The sequence below is a fragment of the Varanus komodoensis genome, unplaced genomic scaffold, assembly GCF_004798865.1.
Source record: "Varanus komodoensis strain SLA01 unplaced genomic scaffold, ASM479886v1 scaffold5, whole genome shotgun sequence".
In the NCBI taxonomy this organism is placed as follows: Eukaryota; Metazoa; Chordata; class Lepidosauria; order Squamata; family Varanidae; genus Varanus; species Varanus komodoensis.
In genome coordinates this window covers 41,737,710-41,757,587 of record NW_025336087.1, presented here as the reverse complement: position 1 = coordinate 41,757,587, position 19,878 = coordinate 41,737,710, and the positions used below count along the sequence as shown (strand labels likewise).

The window sequence follows — 19,878 nt, the reverse complement described above, 5'->3', positions numbered from 1 at the left end:
CCACCACCTACCCCCTCGGACTTTGCTGGTGTCGATTTCTGCAGCCGCCACTGGAGCCCCCTCCTCACCTGTGATCTGGAGGCAGATCTCGCGCCGGAGGGGCCGCGGGACTTGCTCCTCCGCCTCGTCCACCAGCGGCAGCGTGGCGGAGCTGCGAGTTTTCTTGACCGCCGGCGGTGGAGTGGCAGGCAGAGTGGCTGGGGCCGAGTGTCGCCGGCCCCCCGCCGCCGAGGTCTTCCGCTTCATGGCGGCGGCGGCAGAGGAGGAAGCGGCGCCAGGGCACCCGGGCTCATCCCCGCTGCTTCCCCTACGCCAGGGGTCCAAGCAGCCCAAGGGGAGCAGCAGCCGGAGCACAAACGAGCAGGGAGGCTGCGGCGGCTTCGCGAAGCACCGCCCCCTGCCTGTGCCCAATCTGCCACTTGCCGCCGCTGCTCCCGCTCTCGGCCACCTCTCCCCCCCTCCCCTCACGCTTGCCTCTCATTGGGCCAGGATGGCGAGACGTCACAATCGCAGACCCTCTGTCGGGGTGATGTCATAGTGCTAGTCCTGAAAGCTGCGTCACTGGCGAGGTTGAAATGCAGCTCCAACAGAGTGTGGAAGGCGTGTGCGATCCCCGCCACTTCCCACCATTCGCTCACTTGGGCAGCTCCTTCCTCTTTCTCATGGATTGCTTTCTGTAAGGACTACTTTAATCTTGAAAGGTGTTAGTTTGGGACCAGACTGTGGGAGATACAAACCGGGTCAGGCAATACTGGTTGGACTTGTTCTCCGTTGTTCGAAACCGATGCGAGGCATCAGGTAGAATGCAGCCTCCCAGGATTTCTTAGTTCGGAACCTCTTTCAGCTTTTCGCACAAGACATGCATCAAAGGCTCTTCAGAGTGTAGGAGAAAGCATAAAACCTCAAATGTATTTCAGATAAATTTCATATATTAGACACACCTTAAATAGCCTTCCTCCTTGCTATGATTTGCCCTATTTTAATTGATACATATCCCTTATTTCTCACAGTTTTCCCATTTCCTCTTCTCCCATTAATTCATTATGATTAACGGGATAAATGCACCTTTATTGTTTGTGCAACTTAAAACTACATCAACCGTATGACACATTAGGCTGCAAGGAGTCAGCCTGTATTTTGCTGCCTGCCTGGGGCTGCAAAAACAGCTTCTGGCATAATTCATGGCTGGTGGACTGCAGTGGTGAGTCGTTCCATGTGTGCATGGGAGCTACATTTGGTATCTATGCAAGGAGAAAAGGTTTACATGAAAGTAACTTTATTACAAATGTGATTGTGAGGTAATAGGCACTATTTTTCTATTCAGTGGAATTGTTTACCCCCTTGGTTGTGGCCAGACAGCACACTTTTCATACCCAGTTTCAGAACATGCTATAGTAAGCAGTTAATTCTAGAGCATAACTTTGGCTTTCCAGTGTATACATATTTTTCGTGTTGCCTTATGTTGTACAGCAGAACTTTTGGGGACTAGAGTGAAATTTCTGTTAATGCCAAATGCATTGTGAAAATGAAACAGGGGAAAGGTACTGCACATTAACTTTAAAAAAATGTTTGGCTCAGTGAATCCCAAAGGAAAAGAAAAAGCTACACAAACAATATTGTGCTACACAAACAATATTGAGGGGACAATAAGAATAGCTCCACAACAACTGTCGTTTCTGTTGCTTGGAGGAACACTTGTTGCTGGTTACATTCATCTCATTCTGCCTTCAATCAATGCAATGAAGAAATAAGTTAGAAAATCTATGCTCCCTTGATTGTACACACAACCGCTTGGAAGTAGGCCTCATAATTCCCATGGAGGTTCTATCACACAGAAGGCATAAGCCTGGAATGTTAATAGCTCTCTCCAACCCATTTACACCCCCCCACCCTTTTCAGCATACCAAGGTACACATGCTTCTTTTTGTTTCCTTTTGGGATATGTATGCCATCTGCTGGATTTTCAAATACTCTAATTTTATTTCCTTTTCAGAGAACAATGTTTTTGAAATGAATTCCACAAGCACAGCTGCATAAATCTATTACAGTCAAAACAAAAAGGAGTCTTAACATTGTGGTATATTTGATTCAGCCCACTTCATCAGTTGCATGAAATGGATGCTGAGATATGTTACCGTATTTTTCGCTCTATAAGACGCACTTCCCCCCCCCCCCTCAAAAGTAAGGGGAAATGTCTGTGCATCTTATAGAGTGAATGAGTGTGTGCCTGACGCCCGGGATGCTACCGGCCCGCCTGCACCACGTGGCACCACCTGGGTGGCACGCGCTCGGCGCGCGCTGCTCCACCCTCCCCTCCGGCACAGGTGAGAGCTGTGCTGCTCAGGGGGAGCGGTGCAGAGGAGGAGGAGCCGCGGGCTTTAACCCACCGGCCGCATGGAGAGATGGACTGCTCACCCCCACTGCCTGGGAAGACCTGCCGCCGTCGCTGCCGCGCCGCCCGGAAGACCATCGCCGGCACGCTGCCGGACCGGCTGCACCACACCTGGCCGGCACGCACTCGCCGCGCCCTGCTCTGCCCCCCCCCCCGGCACAGGTGAGAGCTGTTAATCACAGGTCAGTGTGTGTTTTCAAATGGCAACCCGTCTTTTAATGAAGCCCATGGGGAAGCGATGGGGAATGTGCCTGTGATTATCAGGAAGCTTTCCATGGATCCCTCCTCTAAAAACTAGGTGTGTCTTATGGTCAGGTGCGTCTTATAGAGCGAAAAATACGGTAATCTAAAGGAGAAGGGTCACATAAAATGCAAGCAGTTGTCTACAAATAGCCTTAAAATTTGAGACCATAAACAACCATAATAATCCATCAGGATACCACAGTCTTCCTTGCTTTGCAAAGGCGATTGTGCCTTCACTAATTATTGTACTGCAAATGGTCACTGGTAGCAGACCTAATCTGGTAGCTACACTTTAGGTGCCCTTTTGGATGACCTGTGCAAGGACTGGGTAATTCTCCTGGGCCCATCTGTGGCTTTTGATACCATTTACCATCGTATCTTCCTGGATCAGCTGTCTGGAGCTGTTCAGTCTCAATGGAGCGATTGCAACCTTTCTGCAACAGTGGGACTATTGTTCTGGCATGGTACTGGTGCTACAGATTTCTGTAGGGATGTTTGTCCCCCATGCTGCATTTTAACATCTGCCTGAACCTGCTGAGTTAGGTCACCCAAGGATTTGAAATTGGTGTTATCAGTATGCAGATGATACCCAGCACTATTTCTCCATTTCATTACATTCAGTTCAGTGTTTAACCATCTGAGGGCAATACTTTTGGTAATTCATTTGATCAGGGAGGTGGTTGTCTTCTGACAAAGCACTTCCTCTTTGAAATAAACATGAACAAGTCCTACCAAGACTCATGAGACTCCCTCTCCAGGATGAGAGCTGAGGGATTGCAGACTTGAATGGATAAACAAGCTTAAAACACCAGCAGAAAGCATAAAAATTACTCCTGCTGCATTTAGATGTTCTACAGCACAATCCAGCAGGTTCCCAACATTGTCTGGGGGCCCCACAGGATTATTTGACGTCCGAGCTCTGAGGTCCTCCATCCATGCCCCACCTACCCTTGCAGTAGGTATAGGGGGGAAAAAATCTCTGTTGGCTGCTTCTCCCTCTCTGAAGTTGGAAATCAGCCTCCTGGGGGGCCTGGAGGGGATGAGCCTACGGCTAGAAACTCACACTATATTCAGATGGCACCCCAGCCTCTTTCCCTCCCCAGCACCTCACCTAGACAGAGGTTCAGTGCTGCAGAGGCTGCTGCTGCTGTGTCTCATACCTTGCATCGCAGGTGCATAGCCCTCCATGTTCAGAGGCCTGGGTGCACTGAGTTCAGAGTATATGATATGAATGTAGCCCTCCTTGTATTTCATGTCTTCAAAGGCTTTTCTCTGAGTGCTGCTACCCCAGAAAAGCCTTCTCAGTAATGGTACCCCATCTTTGTAATGCTTTCCCCAGGTATATTCACTTGGAACCTTCCCTCTCTCCACACACACACACACACACACACACACACACACACTGTTGGGAACGCCTCAATGGCAGCTGCAACAAAGATAACCAGGTTCCGTCAGGAAAGACCCCTTTCGCCTTGAACCTCAGCAGTTTCACTGAAAGATCACCCAGACCCCTGCAGTTACTTACGACAGCATGCTACCGGGTGGTGGTTCTCACCAACTACAAAATCACAGCCCATGTACAGACATTTTTATAACCTGCTAGTCACCAATGCAGACTGCTAAGTTTCTAGATAATGTTGGAACAATAGCATCTTGATGTCTTTAGGCATGACATAATGTTTTAAACAGATTAGAAATACTGGTAACAATAGTATGGAAAACATTACTGATTGCTGTACTGATAGGTCAGTCTAGCAAATTCTGGACAGTTCAGGTCAGCCAGGTCTGTCTGTTTAAACATGTGTGCGTGCGTGTGTGTATATATATATTTGATGGAGGAATCATTCAGGAAGTCTGGTTTGACAAGCACACTCAGCCTCTGTTTTGGTGCGCCCATTCAGAAACAAATGAACAGCATTATTTCAGTTTTTCTACAGCTGAGAAGAACACAGTTAGTATTAGTGAAGCTTTTCAGTCTAGCTAAGAATGCCATCTTCTTAAGGCAACAGCAGTGCTAAACAGTGACCTGGCTTGGAAAATTGGAGCTTTGTGAGAAAGAGGTGCAAGTTTAATTTTATACCACAAAGACACATCCCTTTTCTGCCAGGATTTATCTAAATTTTCCCAACAATACACACACACACACATTTGGACACCAGGTTAAGACCTTCCTCTTTAAGCAGGCATTCAATCTTTAATTTGCTGTTTCATAATCTTTCCTGCTTGCTTCTCAGTGTTTGTAATATTTTATGTTTAATGTACTACTTCAAGTCTTGTCCCACTGTATTATTTTTATTGATTCTATTATCTTGTTGACTGTAAACTGTCCTGGAGACATTTGCCAATTAGGTGATGTGTGTGTACCTAATAAGTGAAATGTTTTACCACTGGTGTTATTTTATTATGTATGTCACCCTGAAAAGTTTATCTATAGGACAACTCATAAATTGAATGAATAATAATGAAATTGTGTTTTGTAGACTCCAGCTTGCAAATAAATAGCAGGCCGTGAGATCACAGAATAGTAAAGTTGGAAGGGATAAAGCCATCAGGCCCAATCCGCTGCTCAGTGTTAAGGCATCCCGAACAGATGGCTGTTAGCTGCATCCTGAATGCCTCTAATATGAGAATGCTCATGACCCCTCTAGGTAATTGGTTCCATTGCTGTTTTGCTCTAACAGGCAGGAATGTTTTCCTGATGTTCACTCAGAATCCAGATTCCTATAACTTGAGCCCATTATTTTATGTCCTGTATTCTGGGAAGATTGAGAAGGAAACCTAGCCCTCTTCTCTGTGACAACTTGAAGAGTGCTATCATATCTCCCTTCAGTCTCACAGTAAGATTGTGTAGTCCACTGGAGATTGCTATGGAATTAGTTTTCTAAGCATTTTTTCCAGTTTGTCTCTGGCTTACAGAGTCTGAGCTCACGTTCTTAAGAGGAATATAGATTCCCTGCCACTGTGCCACTAACATGTGCATTTTATTGTGATTCTTCAAAAAAGCAATGATATACAAATAATTGAAATTTACATTTTTATTTGGATCGGTGTATAAGCATGCCATTTTAGTAAATCCCAGAGAGGGAAGGATAAAAAGATGGAATTTTATCCACACTTTCCAATAAACAAAAAAAGGCTGAACAATCATCAAAGTGTCATGAATTGAACAAAACTTATGCCAAGCAATAGTTACAATACAATCTTCTGCATGTCTGCTCAAGAAGTAAGCTATATGAAGTTCAATGCAGCTTAATTCCAGATAAGTAGGTATAGATTTGCATCCCCAAGGCCTAAACATTGCTTCCTGGAACAAAAGCTTACGCTTGAAATCCTTTTCTCACTCACTGGAAATCATCTTCCACTTGCAAAGTTATAGTAACCTCTTCCAGGTGTTTTTTTGGAGTAGATTTTGGCTGTGTATCATTTCAGTTGCTATCTGGCATTTACTTCTTTGACAACTCATACCTCAATAATTTGAGATCTGTGGGTAAAGTCTACCGTTTGAACTCCGGCGCACTGCAAAACAGTGTTAATAGGAGCGTGATCCAACCTGTTCTTGTCCAGGTGCAAAAAGTGGATTTTATTACCTGGGACAAATATAAAACCAACAGTATGAATGCTTGTCTTTACTACCTCCTTAACACTATGCTTTGCAGCCAGTGCAGTCTTGAATCCGTGATGGATTTACTGGATTTGTTTCTAGATGACAAACATGCCCCTTACTGAGCAATTCTATAGTCCAGTTATGCAGTCAGTGGTGGGGAGAAAAATAGGCTGTTGCTCTGCTAGCACAACAAATATCATATACATACTCAGCCTGGGAAGAAAAGAAGGGAAAGCCCCAGCCAGAAATACCCACATAGCACAAGGTGGCAGCCCTATGGAAATGGTGCCAAAGCCCACCTAGCAAGGACTGAGCTAGCAATAGTGTGCACATGCCTGCCCCTGAATACGGAGGGTGCCATGTCAATGGAGCCATGCCTTCCGTGCACTCCCTGCACACACATGCCTTGCCCTAGGTGTAAATTTACACCACTGATGGGGGCACTGGCATTGTTTGAAAGGATACAGGACAGGCGTAAGTTCTTTTCCCTTTGTGCTGTCCCCCTCTGCCCACACCCCGGCCCATTTTAGTTGTTCTGCACTGAGGTATTTTCACCAATGTAATGGCCATTCCAAGATATTTTCCCATAAGCATATGTGCTGAACTGCACCAGTTGTTCTTCCATTGCAACAGCATATCTGGTGTGGGGATGGCCTAGGGCAGTGATGGCGAACTGTTTAGAGACCGAGTGCCCAAACCGCAACCCAAAATCCATTTATTTATCGCAAAGTGCCAACACTACAATAAAACCAGAAAATTGTGGTTTCAGTTTAGAAAAAACAACTCGCAGCCAGTCCAAGCAAATATATATGTATCCTTGGCAGCGCACTAAAAATCTACACTTTTTTTCTAACCCTAATTCGTTATTTGTTTTTCGGCGCCAGGCGAAGACCTTTTTATTCAAACATCATTTTAACTGTTAATACTATTTATTTATTTTATTCTTTGGCCAGGGCGACTTATTTTATATTGTTAACTAGTTTATATTTTATTGTACTATATTTTAATTGATATCTTTGTGAGCCACCCAGAGGCTTTGGTGAATGGGGCGGCATAGAAATTTTCTAAATAAATAAATAAATAATTCTAAACACATTCCAACCATCAAAATCATGCCAGGACACCTCGTTTCTCCAACCCTAACCCTACCCTGGCGCACACCCCTAACCGAAATACAGGGCTAAAGTTCCATAGAAAAGAGGGCGATTTTGAAAAGGCCTTCCCTGAGTAGCTTTTTCTGCACTGCTCATCATTCCTGCCCATTCCAAACACAATAAAACCTGAAAACTGTGGTTTTAGTTTAGAAAAAACAACTCACAGCCAGTCCAAGCAAATATATCCTTTGCAGCGCACTGAACGGCCATGCGAAGGCTCAGACGATTTGCAGCTAATGAGTTGTGGCTTGTGACTTCATCACCTGGTGGCGCTACTCCTTTCCAAGCATGCGCATGGCCCCTATGTGGGCTGTTATCCAATGCTCGGCTGCTGGGGCGACTTGGCTCGCGTGCTGAGAGAGAGGGCTCTGCATGCCCGCTGTGGCACGCATGCCATAGGTTTGCCACCACTGGCCTAGGGCTTCAGCTATATCCTCTAACTCCTTAGCTGGTGTAATCCAAGAAATAAAGGATTGTATCCTTAAACAGAAGAACTAGTATTAATCTAGTTTATCCCTCTATAAGGAAAAGGAAATACACCTGTTCTAAGTGGGAAATAGTAATGTTGTGGGGACACAACCTGCATACCAGTCAAGAATGTTTTCTGTTTTTCTTTCTTAAATAATGGGAGATGGGTCCTCAGGGGAACAAAGTCAAGAACCATGAAATGGAAGAAAAATGTTGATCTGGGAAAGGAGCAGGACCTTGTACTTAAGTAAAAACACCTCCACACATTCTCACAATATTATTGGTGTGTCATATGACCTTCTCAAATTAGCTTCATGGTGGGGAACAGATGAAGGTGAAAAAGCCCAAGCGTGCAATAAGCTTTTTGGATAACAGCCTATGAATGCTAAAAAAAGGCCTTGACCTTATATCTCCCAAGCTGTACATTTTACTAGATGTGTGTTTTCTCCCTAAGTTCCACAGGTAACCACAGTTGCTGACTTCAAAGAAACTCAGATGAAACCTCTCTCACACTTTAACAAGTGTTCAGTCCACAGAGTCCCATTCAGGTACAGCCCCTGTGAATGGTCTAGGGGCCAGGAACTGGCCCAAATGGAGGGGGAAAATGGTAAGCAGTCAAAGGGAAACCAGTATGCACAGCCTCTGTGCAAGATCTTGAAATTTGTAGGGGCTATACAAGCCTTCTTGGGCTAGGATTAAGACTGGATGCTTAGGATTAGAAAAACACAGGTTACTGGGCATACTTAGGGACCTGGAATTAGTCTAGATGGGGTAGAAAAAGATGAGAGGTGAAGGAGAATCCAGGATGCACTCCTTTCTTCAAGTTATTGCAATAGATATTGCTATACCAGCCATTTATGGATAGCAAGACCCAAGTTAGGCCTAGTGTTAGGGTTCAGAAAATATAGATCCTGTTGTGTTCCTAGGGTCATGGAACTTGTCCACACAGGTAAACTGAATGGTCAACAGGAACCTATGATGCAATGCCCATGGGGAAGGCATTGCAATTCACAGGTCTACACCAGCCTTCTAGTATAAGGGTTAAAATCCTGGTTAGTTTGGGTTAGTTTCTGTGTCTGCCCAGGGACCTGGCAGTAGCCCAGCTGGGGCAGAAGAAATGAGTCATCAGTAAAGATCCAGTGTGCCCACCTCCTTCAATATGTTCGCATTCACAGGGGCTACACACTGTGTAGACTTTAGAGTTAGGTTAGGGAGACACAGCTTCCTGAATAGGAAATGTAGCTATTCCAGATGGTGTAGCAAAACAGTGGTCAAAAGACACCCGTGTTTAGCTTAGGCTCAAGTATGTTAGGTTAGACTCATTCATATCAGTGGCACTATGTCTTTTAATTAAGCAGTCAGTCATTGAATTCTAGATTGATGTGATATTTCAACCCTACTATGGTAACAAAACCTGGTTTGTTAGCCATGTACAACCCAGAAAGAGCACCCATAGTGTTTTATAGAATTGTGAACTTTGGGTTGTAAACCATGGGTTGTGAACCCAGAACAGTATCATTTCTGGGTTGTTGTGCCAGTCTACAGAGTTAGTGAGCAAAGGTGATTTTTTTAGAAAGGCAGGCAGGCAGGCAGGCAGGCAGGCAGGCAATGGTATCCGACACCGGTATATATTGGAACTGTGGTCAAAAGGTGGTTACTTACTTCCATATGTAGTGGCAATGTGAAAATATTAGGACATTTTGGAAAACAGTATTCAAGCAAATCAGTGAAATATTAAATTTAGAAATTGAAGCAGACCCTGGAATTGCATTATTTCAGGAAAAGACATGAAAATGGAATATTAAAGAATAACAAATTTATTAAGAGCCATAAGATTAATAATAGCAAAGAACTGGAAAGGAAAAAGAGATTTCCAATTAAGTGAATAGTATAAGGAAATATGGAACATAGCTATTAATAATGGGTTAACATGTATACTTAAGGTGAAAAAGGGTTGATAAACAAGAATAATGTTAATGACATTTGAAGATGGTTCACTGAGCATGTACTAATAAAAGGGAAGGGTGTTAAATCTTTGTATGATTCAATGCAATTTTGAATGGGGGTGGGGTCATCCTGAGAGGGGAGGCACAGAAGAAGAAAGGAGGAGTATATGGATATTAATAAATAATTATCATAAAGCCAAAGGTCTTGGTGTGGGGGTGTTCAGTATCAAAGAAACTAAATATTAATTATTTTGACTAATTCATATGGTGCAATTTATTTGTACTGTAAGTTTTTTCCCTTCTAATTTTTGTTGTTATCGATGCAGTTGTGTGTTGAATTGCTTTTATTTAATAAAAGTAAATAATATTAAACAGAAAGTGGCACTGTACATTCCAGTATACATCATTAGGCATATACGGATGGAGCAGGTGACACAGGGGAGAAAAAAACAACTGATAGATTGAGAAAACAAATGATTGTCTGATAATCTGTCAGGTAAACCCTGTACAAATAAGCCATTTGTTATGGCTCAGTGTTAGCATTATGGGTTAGCTGGATTCAGCCTACAGTATCTCTTCTTGTTTTGTAGCGCAGGACCATATTCCCATGGACAATTGAAAAAGCATGTGCAGGAAAGAGTGGGGGGGGGGATCATAAAGCAGCACAACTGTGCAGACAGACAATTTTAGCAAACAGTCTTACCTGGACCCAGAATCAAAGTCCCCCCCTGCTGAGCTGGATCTCCTTGAAAATCAAATGCAGGGCTAGCCATTGCTCTCCACATGCTTTTTATGCTTCCGGACAGCAAGCTGGACTTAACATGAGGACTCTGCACTAGAAGAATACAGGAGAGAGAGGGAAGCATGCCTGGCATGAGATCCTGAATTCTACAGGACAATCTTGACCCCAGGTTTTTTGGGGGAGCCCTTGGTGGGACTAGCCTGATGGGCTACCTCCCTCTGAGAGTCCACCTTTGCACCACCACAGTCACCAGTGGCTATTGCTCCTTGTTGCTCAAAACATGACCACCCACACCTACTCTCGGTGCAGCCCTGCCATCCACGTCATTCCATCGAAATCACAGACAAAACTGCAAGGGCCATTTCAGGATCCATAAAGAACACGTGGGAAACACTGCTGTGTGTGTTTGCATTTTTTTCTGCGGTTGCTGAGCGTGTTCAAATTTGGATCCCAACCTGGGGTTAAAGGATAATGAGGTAATAGTGCTTTCCCAACTTCAATTATTAGGAACCCCAAGAAGACAAGAGATGTGGGGGAGATCAAGGAAAAACAATCAACTGCAGCTGAACAATGGAGCCTGAGGAAAGAAAATCAGGATTTTCCACGCGCCAGCAAAAATGTATTTCACTTTTCCTCCAGGCTCCACTCACAAGATTAACAGACCAAGCCTATGACCAGGTTCATATTTAACAACCCATTGCTTTAAAAGCCAGTGGGCTGCCGTGCACAAGTGAGACAGGGTAGGCACACTGCCTGGAGCACTCTCACCTCATTTGCTCAGTGACCTACAACTGATCTTGCTGCCCTTGGTAAGTGGACCTGGGCTAAACACTGGGTTGTATAGTCCCTAAACAACCCAGTGGTCTGGATTCAGATGTCATGCTTAGCAGCAGCAGATTGTGATTTCTTGAGTAAAGTGAGCGGCTGAAGCAGCACCCCTACCTGCCAGCCCATCATTCTGTCTTCGGTTGAGTGGTGGTTACATGTAAAGAGCCCCTCTTTGTTTACTCAGAGATAAGTCCACCCCCTGTGCAAGTGGGCATATTCTTTAGAATTACAACATTAGTTGGAAGTTACATTTTCCAGTGGGTTTGTTTCTGCAAGAGATTCTTGTACCTACATATTGATGGAAAAAGTACTGTGTGAGCTCCTGATGTGAAGTGCTTCCTTGCTAACCCAAAGGTTTCAGTGTACCTGTCCACAGGGAAGCAATTCACAGATGTATCATTTGCTTACTAGTTCCTGTCAGTGATGAGAAGCAAGAGATGCAAGAGGGAAGTAACTCTGCTGAACTCTTCAACTCTGCCAAAAAGCTTCCCTCAGGAATACTTTCCCTGCTTCAGCTGTGACTGCCATTCCAACAGGGTGTATAGAGGGAGAGGACATGGGGAAGCAGGGCCATTCCATCAGCCCTGCTGAAATTTCCCTGCCATCATAGCCCCCCCCCCACCATTCCCTTTTCCCTGTGTGTTTTATTTTGTAAAACATTCTACTGGTTATATGGAAGCCACTCTAGGAGATTAGTTGGTTGAGAAATGGGACAAAAATACTTCTACTAACAGTTGTTGTCATCTCCAACTTTTTGCAACCCAATGAAAGAATGCCCTCCAAATGCCCTATCCTTTACTACTACTACTACTTATTATTATTATTATTATTATTAAATTAATACATTAATTTTACATTAGCCTTACTGTTGACAAACTAGGGCTTGTTACCAAATGCCCCTTTGTGAGTTTACGCTTCTTATGAAAGGAAATAACTTGTTATATACACATTTTTACATCATCCTGTGGTTCCTGATATCCATGCATATCAGTGGCACCTTACCTGGGGTAATGGAAGTTTCCCCCCTTTTCATCCCAAGTATTCTATAAATTTCCCTTTCAGGATCTACGTACATTTCATGAGGATAACGTGTCAAATTGCAAAATGGCTGCAAGAAACATGCATAAGTATCAACAAAATATATTGTAAAAATCTTTTCTACTTCCTGGAACACTACCCGTACTACTAAAGAGACTTTAGTACTAAAGAGTAAAAAATACTTAAGACTGTGCTGTACAATAGCCATGGCCCTAAATATGCAAGCTTGGAAGTAAGTCCCATTAAAATGAAAGGGACTAATTTCCAAGATTCAGGATTTAAAATGCAGCTGTTCCCAAAGGCTTAAAAACACCTAGTCAAGTAAAGTGTCTAGTAAAACTGGTGGGAATCTTCCTTAAATAGAATTTGTACTGTGTCACCCCAAATGCACTTGCAGCAAAGTCCTACAGATGTTTCATAGAATCATAGAATATTAAAGTTGGAAGGAGCCATAAAGGCCATAAGGAGTTACTCTCAGACTACTGTGCATAGGCTTGCAGTTTTAAAGAAAATCCAATTGAAATCAACTATGTTTACTCATATGAACATGTTTTAATAATATAATAGACCAGCAAGAGTGCCTTTCCATCTGCCTTTCCAAAGACTCTGCTGTACCTTTTAAAAATTAACTCAAAATTTTAATTCAATAGGGCTTACTTCTGGGTAGACAAGCACTGGGTAGACAAGCACTGGGTAGACAAGCACTGGGTAGCACTGCTCTGTCATTAGATTTCTATCCCCACCTTGTTGCCAAAGATTGTATTTTCATTGCTCTCAAGGCAGCTTACAGTTACAAGATTGCCAGAGCAATCACACAGAGTCTACTCAGAAGCAGTGTTTCATAGGTGGAAAGGAGTTTTGGGAGACCTCAGAATAACCTGCATCCTGGCCTATCCTGCCCTCTCCATAGCCACCCATCAAAATGCCCCTTCTCTTCCTCTCCAAGGTCACTTTCCCAACCTTGGAGTTTATGCCACCTGTGCAGAGGGGTGGGCGGAAGCAGAGTTCCTATTCTCAGCTCCGAGGTCAAGGTCAGAATGCTAACTCTGGATCTGGAAATTTGAACTATCCTATTGTCCTTCAGACATGCTCTCAGAGCCTAGGACTGCTGTCTAAGAAAATGTTCAGAGATTACCAAAACAATTAAGCCATGGAAAAATAGGAAAACCTTTCTTGGAGCAAGACGGTTCAACAGAATTATTTCTTTGCACAGTACATACTTAAAGTATGGAATTTGCTGCCACAAGGTACAGAGATGGACACAGGTTTAGATGGACTGAAAAGGAGACTGGACAAATTCATGGGGGATAGCACTATCAATTGCCTCTAGTCCTGATGGCTGCCCACTGCCTCCAGTTGCTGAGAGGGCTCTTGGGTTAGCATCAGGTTAGCCATGGGGGTGGGGGGTGGCAGACAGAATGCTGGTTTAGATAGGACTTTGGTCTGATCCTGTGTGGTTCATTATATGTACATATGTTTGTCTGGAGCCTAAAATACAAAACACATATAATAATATGATATGTAACATATAATAATCAAATACAGCACATTTATTAATAAAAGTCAATGAAAAGGCACATCTGTGAAATGTTTTATATTTTGGGTGCTACCACTGACAAGGCCCTCTCTCTGATGACCACCCACTTAACCTCCAAAGGTGTTAGTACCTGAAGTGTCTTCAAAGCAAATCTGTCAAGTGAGGATGCTACTTATATCATGTCACTGCTGGTAATGTAGTGAGGTAAGGATCTAATGAGCAATGCTCCACTCAGCAGTGTGCTTCAATGTATGTGTGCAAGGATTTGTGTGTCCAAGTGCTCAAACAGTATGCAAGCAAAGAGCTGAATTTACAAATATCCACAGATGCTTGTATCCAATTGTTTCAATCCACTAACAGAAGCAGTTCCAGGAAGGGGCAATTTCTTCTCCTCCCTGAACCCTCACTCTGTTTTAGAGTGATGGCAAACCCTCCAGGTGAGCTTTCCAGGTGGTATGGAGGGTTGCCGCACAGAGGTGAGAGGAGAAATTCTTTGCATCTAACCAAACATGAAATTAGTTTCCTCTTATGCTTACTGTAATATGGTGGTGTGACGATTGCCCAATAACTACAAGTCTGATATCTGCATCCTGAAAGAAAAGAAATATGAAGAACATACATTTCAGAACTAATACAGATACAACACGATCACTTTGCCAGCACAAATAAACACATACTTTAGGTGTTACAAAAGCAACAGGGTCTTTAGACACTGTGCTAGAAATAAACAACACAGTTACAATTGTGTCGAATACAGGTGTGCCAGCACAAACATTTTTGGATTGTAGAGCCAGTTCTGCACTGCAGTTGATTTAATTATTAGTTTTCTAGACTGAGAATATGAATGAAAGCCATTTAGCAATAATGAATGTAATTTCAGGATCCTCATGTTTTAAAAAAAAGATACACAGACATTGTGCCTGTAACACTTCAACACAATAACGCTTTCCCTATACACTAAAAATGCACTCATACATCTGTACTCAGTCACATGCACACATATGAGCATAAGTCTGAAGGAGAAAATTCTATTTTTTAAATTTTTGTAAACACTCCCAAATTATAGCAGTTCTAACAACAAACAATAATATAAAGTTCTTGCAAGGTAAGGAGAAGCTGCTTGGTTAATCTCATGCTAAATGCCTTAACTTCTAGAGAATATTTGATATATATCTAATATTCAAAAGAAAGCCAGAGAGAAGGTGAGAGAACTAATTTACAATATATACTGTAAAGAAACTGCAGACATCTATAAAGGCAGTTATATTGTCTGATTATGCTCTGAAATATGATAAAAACTTTTTTTACTTACTTGTAAAAATTTCTTGGGAATTTTGCCCAGATCCTCAACATATTCCTTACAAGCATAACACAAGAAATGCTGAAAAGAGCAGATTTACATTATCAGTGGATACATGTTACAAGAAAATTACTGTTTCAAAATGAGTAGAGAGAATACATAAGTAGTTCAGGCTTACAAACTGTAGAAAATTATCTACATCAGACTTCACAACTGGTAGTTCAGATGTATTGCACTGGATTCAGTGACTTAGGTTTAAAATTTGTTGCATAAAATCTTCAGCCATAAGGAAACAAAGACAAAACAGTTAAGCGTTCTTTCTGCATGTTCGCGTGTGTGAAGAACATCTGTTTCGTGGAAATATGGTATACAGCCAAAGATGCTGTTTCAGAATATAACCACTGTGACATTCATTTACAGAGACAGACTAAAAGGAATACCAGAAGATTATATGTGTCTCTGAAATAACTGAAGCAGCTGGAATGGCAATTTAAACTAACAGCATGATCACTCTTTGAGGGTTATGGGAGTTGTAGGCCAACATATGTGCATAGGACTAGTGTTCTCAGTATAATTATTATATCCATTCCCCTACTATTAGAATACCCTTACCCAGTGGCAGAACAATTGGAAAGAAGTACAGTGGAAACTGAGTTTTTGCCTACCTGAAAATATGAACTTTCCTCTTTTTATTGCTTTCCATCAGAAAAAGTTCTGGGACATGCTCAAGCATTGTAGATGGGAGCACTGAACCAGATGGTTGTACAGCTGGAACCAATGCTTAGAATAAAGCCAACAGTGATGGGAGTTGTAGTCCAATAAATGTGGAAGATGAGAGTTGGTAACAGCTGCTCTAGGATCAGCATCACCAATATTTGCAACTTTGTGTTTATGTAAGAGCAAAATGCTATGCATGCTTAGGCAGAAAGATTTCCTACAACTCCCACAATGCCCCAGCCATCCAGGTAGGGGCATGTTGGGAGTTGTACCACTTTTTATGCCTCAGCAGGGATAGGCTAGTACCTAGGATAGCTGCATAATTCTGCTGCAGCTCTACTAAAAACATCTCACCCCTCCAGAACTATTGTCTTATTCGTATACAAATGTAGTTTGAGGCATTCAAACGATGCTCAGTGACATGTCCTTTGCTTTTAGTCATCTTCTGGTCGGGCTAAATCTTACTTTTAACAGGAAGTATGAAACTCCACCCGTAGGTTTTTACGAGCGACTTAAAAATACCCCGTTGAGGTCTAGGTCAATTTCACAGCCGTAGCTACTCCCCACCTCCCGAGTGGGGGCAGAGGTAGCAGAAGGAGGGACGCTCCCAATGACGCAAATCCGTGGTGTCCCCTCTGATCCGGAGCCCATGTTTACTTTTGAATAATAATAGAAAAAGAAGACCGTACCTACGCACAAAGTATTGAAAATACCGTTTGCGCTGCTACTCTTAGCATAGACACGCGTCGCTTTTTGGATGGGGTCAGCTCGAGCCTATACAAGTTTACTCCGAAGTCCGCAGATCTCACTGGGACTTCTTAACAAATCGCATAAGAATTGCAGCTAAGTGAAGCCCGGTCTGATAAATGAGACCTAAAAGATTATTTTTAGTTCCCACTTAGAGGTTACGTTTGAGCACAGGAGGGAGTGGGGAGGGTGATTTGGATCAGGATCCCGACTGCCCTCCTGCATCAACGCTAGAGTAAAAACTGGGTGGGGGAGATGTAACCACTAGATACCATACTCAAAGCCGTGCCTGTTTCGGTTCAAGAATGCTCGGTGCGATTCACTTCCAGCCCAAACAAACACGCAGAGGATCGCGACTTTAACGGCGTGGTTTCCTCTGTTTGCTGTCTGCAAGGCCTCTATAGCCAACAGCACTACTTCGGTATAGGCGTGTGAAGCCCAATATCCTGTCGGCAGAAGAGAGGATGGCAAGAGCGCGGGAGTCCTGAAGGCGTTTCGCCTGGCCAGCGCTCCGGCATCCTGAGCCGAGACACCGAGCCACACGCCGGAGAAACCTCGCAAGTTTCGCCGCGGTTCGTAGGGCTGTGCGGCCAGGGCGCGCCTTTCTCACCCGCACGAACACCACGATCGCCTTCCGCTCCTCGTAGAGGGCGCCGAACGGGATCTCCTTCCCGGCAGCATCCACCACCCGCCGCTGGGCGGCGTCTCGCAGTTCCGCGGGTGCGCCCGCCGCCGTGTGCTGCGTGGGGCTCGGGCTGCTGATCTGCCGCGTAACAGCCGGGGGCGGCCGGGGTCCCGGCGGCGGCGACTCTGCCATGCCGGCCGCGCCCAGCGTCAGCGAACCCTGCGAAGGAGGCTGTGCTGACCCCGGAGAGGAGGCTGCTTTCCCTGCGGGGTGAAGGCCTCCTCCAATAGCGGCGGCTGCGAGCGCGGAGTTCGCGTGCGGAAGGGAGGGGAAAGGGAACCGCTTCTTTGGCTGCTTCCTCGAGCGAGCGGGGCGCACGGACAAGCCCGGTCGTGCCTTTCCAGCTTCAGCGCGCCACGGTTGGCCGCCTTCTTCCGTCCTGCAGACGCGCTTTAGAGCTCAATCCTCTACGGATTTAAACGGAAAAGTCCAGACACAGGAGAACTTTTCCCCCTGTGCATAAAATCGCAGGATCGCACCCTTAGAGTGGCTTGTTATTGGCGAAAACGTTCTTCGCTCGAGGCATTCTCGGAGAATGACGAATAGCTCTGTATTTGGCGGTGAAATGGGCCAGGCGAGCCCCAACAATTTTCATAGCTCGGGGCTGTGCTCCAAGATCCTCCCTCTTCCTATGAAAGCCTCAGAACGGAGGGCTCTAATAGCTTTTGGTAACTATAGCTCAATAGCGAATTGATTAGTATGCCATATTTTCCACAATATGTTGTGCCCCAAGCAGTTCAGTGCAACAAATGTAATAGCCATAATTATAATACAAGCCTAGCTTAATTACAGTTCATTTTTAAAAGTATATCAAAAATGTAAACCCAGCACATAATATTAAGGGTATTCAAAACCAATAATATCAACATTAAATCCACATTAAACACTTCCCACAGACAGTTCCTGAGCAGCGGCCGTACAGTGAGCCAGCCATCTAGCCCAGATTTTTCCATACGGACCAGCAGGCAGGAGCCCAGCCTGGGGATGCTGGTGATTGAACTTGGACCTCCTGCATGAAAGCAGATTGGGGACTTCCTGTATCCTTTTGGGGAGCTAAAGTACAGGATTTTTATTTAATGGAAGCTGCAGTGACAGGAAGTCTCATTAAGATCTGTGTGGGTTACTTCTGCATACATGCGGAAGTTTGTATCGTACTGAACATAGGACTCTACCTGTTGCAGAACCACTGTCAGGGTAGGCAGCTGGGCCCCCTCCGGAAGCTCTGCACTAAACTTCCATTAACCCCAGCCAATATGCCCAACGGTCAGGGAGTTCTGAGAGTTGTGATCCAAAACACAGGGCACCAGTTTGCCTGCCCGTCTGTCAGGGTGTTGCTCTCCAGATTTTCCCTTCTTCCTTTATATATTTTATATCATACTTTCCCAGCAAAATATGGTGCTCAATGCAGGTTATACTTGGAGGTTTGAACCTCCAACCTTCTGCATGTCAAATGGTTTGGGTTTTGGTTTTTTTTTAATATGGGCTATGGCTTTTCTCCTAATGTCTTGCCCCTGGTTCTAATTTCATGCCTTTAAGTGCTATTTATTGTTCTTGTTCCCATAGCAGGAGACACACTCACCTCCACTATGTATTTGTCCAATCTGTGAGGCAGTGGCAATGTTGGCAGCATACAAACTACTAGCCCCTGTAACATGAGTTTATTTAGAATTACTTCTAGGCTACTGTTGCATGTTCAGTGTCAAGCAGCCCTCTGTGTGTGTATGTGTGTGCCAACACGTACACATGTAGTATCCCTACATGATGTGGAATGCTGGGCCAATCAGGATTCCTTCTTGCATGGAGCACCCCACACATACTGTGAATGGGTGAAAAATGTGTTTGAGGAACTCTTTTGGTACCTAAATGTATAGTGGAATAAATAGGAATCAAAGCAAGACATGTTGGGACAGCATGGCTAGGTTGAGATGACTGCTTCAGGTGGTGAATGCTGGGGTAGCAGGGAGCGAGCAGTGATGAAGGGAAGAGTTGTGTGTGCTAAGAGTTCTCTGTACCTTCCTAAGCTGGCCTGCTACCCTGAGGTGGAGTGGAAGATGCTCTTCTAGTGTCAATGTCACAGTAAGACGTACTTGACAGTGTGGTTGGCTTCCATACCTTGAATAGAGTGCGAGCACAATCTTGGTCTTTGCCTCGGAGAGCAAAATGTCTTCAACTGGCCCCTTTTCTCATTTTCAGGAGAATTCCTCTGAAATATGACTTCTGGCTTTAATCTCTCCAGAACCAGAAGGGTATCATGTAGAAATGGGAATTCACATTCTGGTATTGTCACAATGTATTAACCTGCTTTCTTTGCCTGTCGCCAAGCTGTCATGCTGGCACTGTTCCTAAACCTCTTTAGGAAGACTTGAACTGGCTGAAGCTGGGCCTGTTGAGATCTTATCCTATGCTGCTGTTAAAAGGTGCTGCAGAAGGATAATTGAGTGGGAAGGGTGGATGGAGAGAGAGAGAGAGAGAGAGAG

General features: G+C 44.2%; 2 protein-coding genes across 8 annotated transcripts in view; both read right to left on the bottom strand.

Annotated features, from left to right (window-relative positions):
* CDC14B (cell division cycle 14B) overlaps positions 1-380 on the bottom strand; it is a 63,231-nt gene extending 62,851 nt beyond the window's left edge. For 5 of the 7 annotated variants that reach the window (XR_006416332.1, XM_044446784.1, XM_044446785.1 and 2 more), the window contains exon 1: positions 69-379. Coding sequence is in view for 5 of the 7 variants with exons in the window: in XM_044446784.1 (XP_044302719.1) it covers positions 69-246 (178 nt within the window). In the remaining 2 variants the exon portion in view is untranslated. Of the gene's footprint in view, positions 1-11; positions 30-68 lie in introns of those variants that run through there. The other 2 variants (XM_044446787.1, XM_044446792.1) reach the window with 2 other exon arrangements.
* Positions 381-5,655: 5,275 nt separating this feature from the next.
* PRXL2C (peroxiredoxin like 2C) lies at positions 5,656-17,714 on the bottom strand. The gene is made up of 6 exons (XM_044446618.1): positions 17,327-17,714; positions 15,265-15,333; positions 14,489-14,542; positions 12,380-12,485; positions 10,511-10,642; positions 5,656-6,222 (listed from the first exon to the last, which is right to left on the bottom strand). Exons 1-6 carry the CDS (start codon positions 17,531-17,533, stop codon positions 6,095-6,097), a joined length of 696 nt encoding a protein of 231 aa, XP_044302553.1. The 5' UTR covers positions 17,534-17,714; the 3' UTR covers positions 5,656-6,094.
* Between the last annotated feature and the right edge of the window lie 2,164 nt (positions 17,715-19,878).

Excerpts from the sequence above, each read along its gene's own strand:
- PRXL2C (XM_044446618.1), bottom strand. The coding sequence starts at position 17,533 with ATGGCAGAGTCGCCGCCGCCGGGACCCCGGCCGCCCCCGGCTGTTACG. Across the intron at positions 14,543-15,264 it reads TTCCCAAGAAATTTTTACAA|GATGCAGATATCAGACTTGT; the intron begins GTAAGTAAAAAA and ends CTTTTCTTTCAG. Across the intron at positions 12,486-14,488 it reads CGTCACACCACCATATTACA|CCATTTTGCAATTTGACACG; the intron begins GTAAGCATAAGA and ends TGTTTCTTGCAG.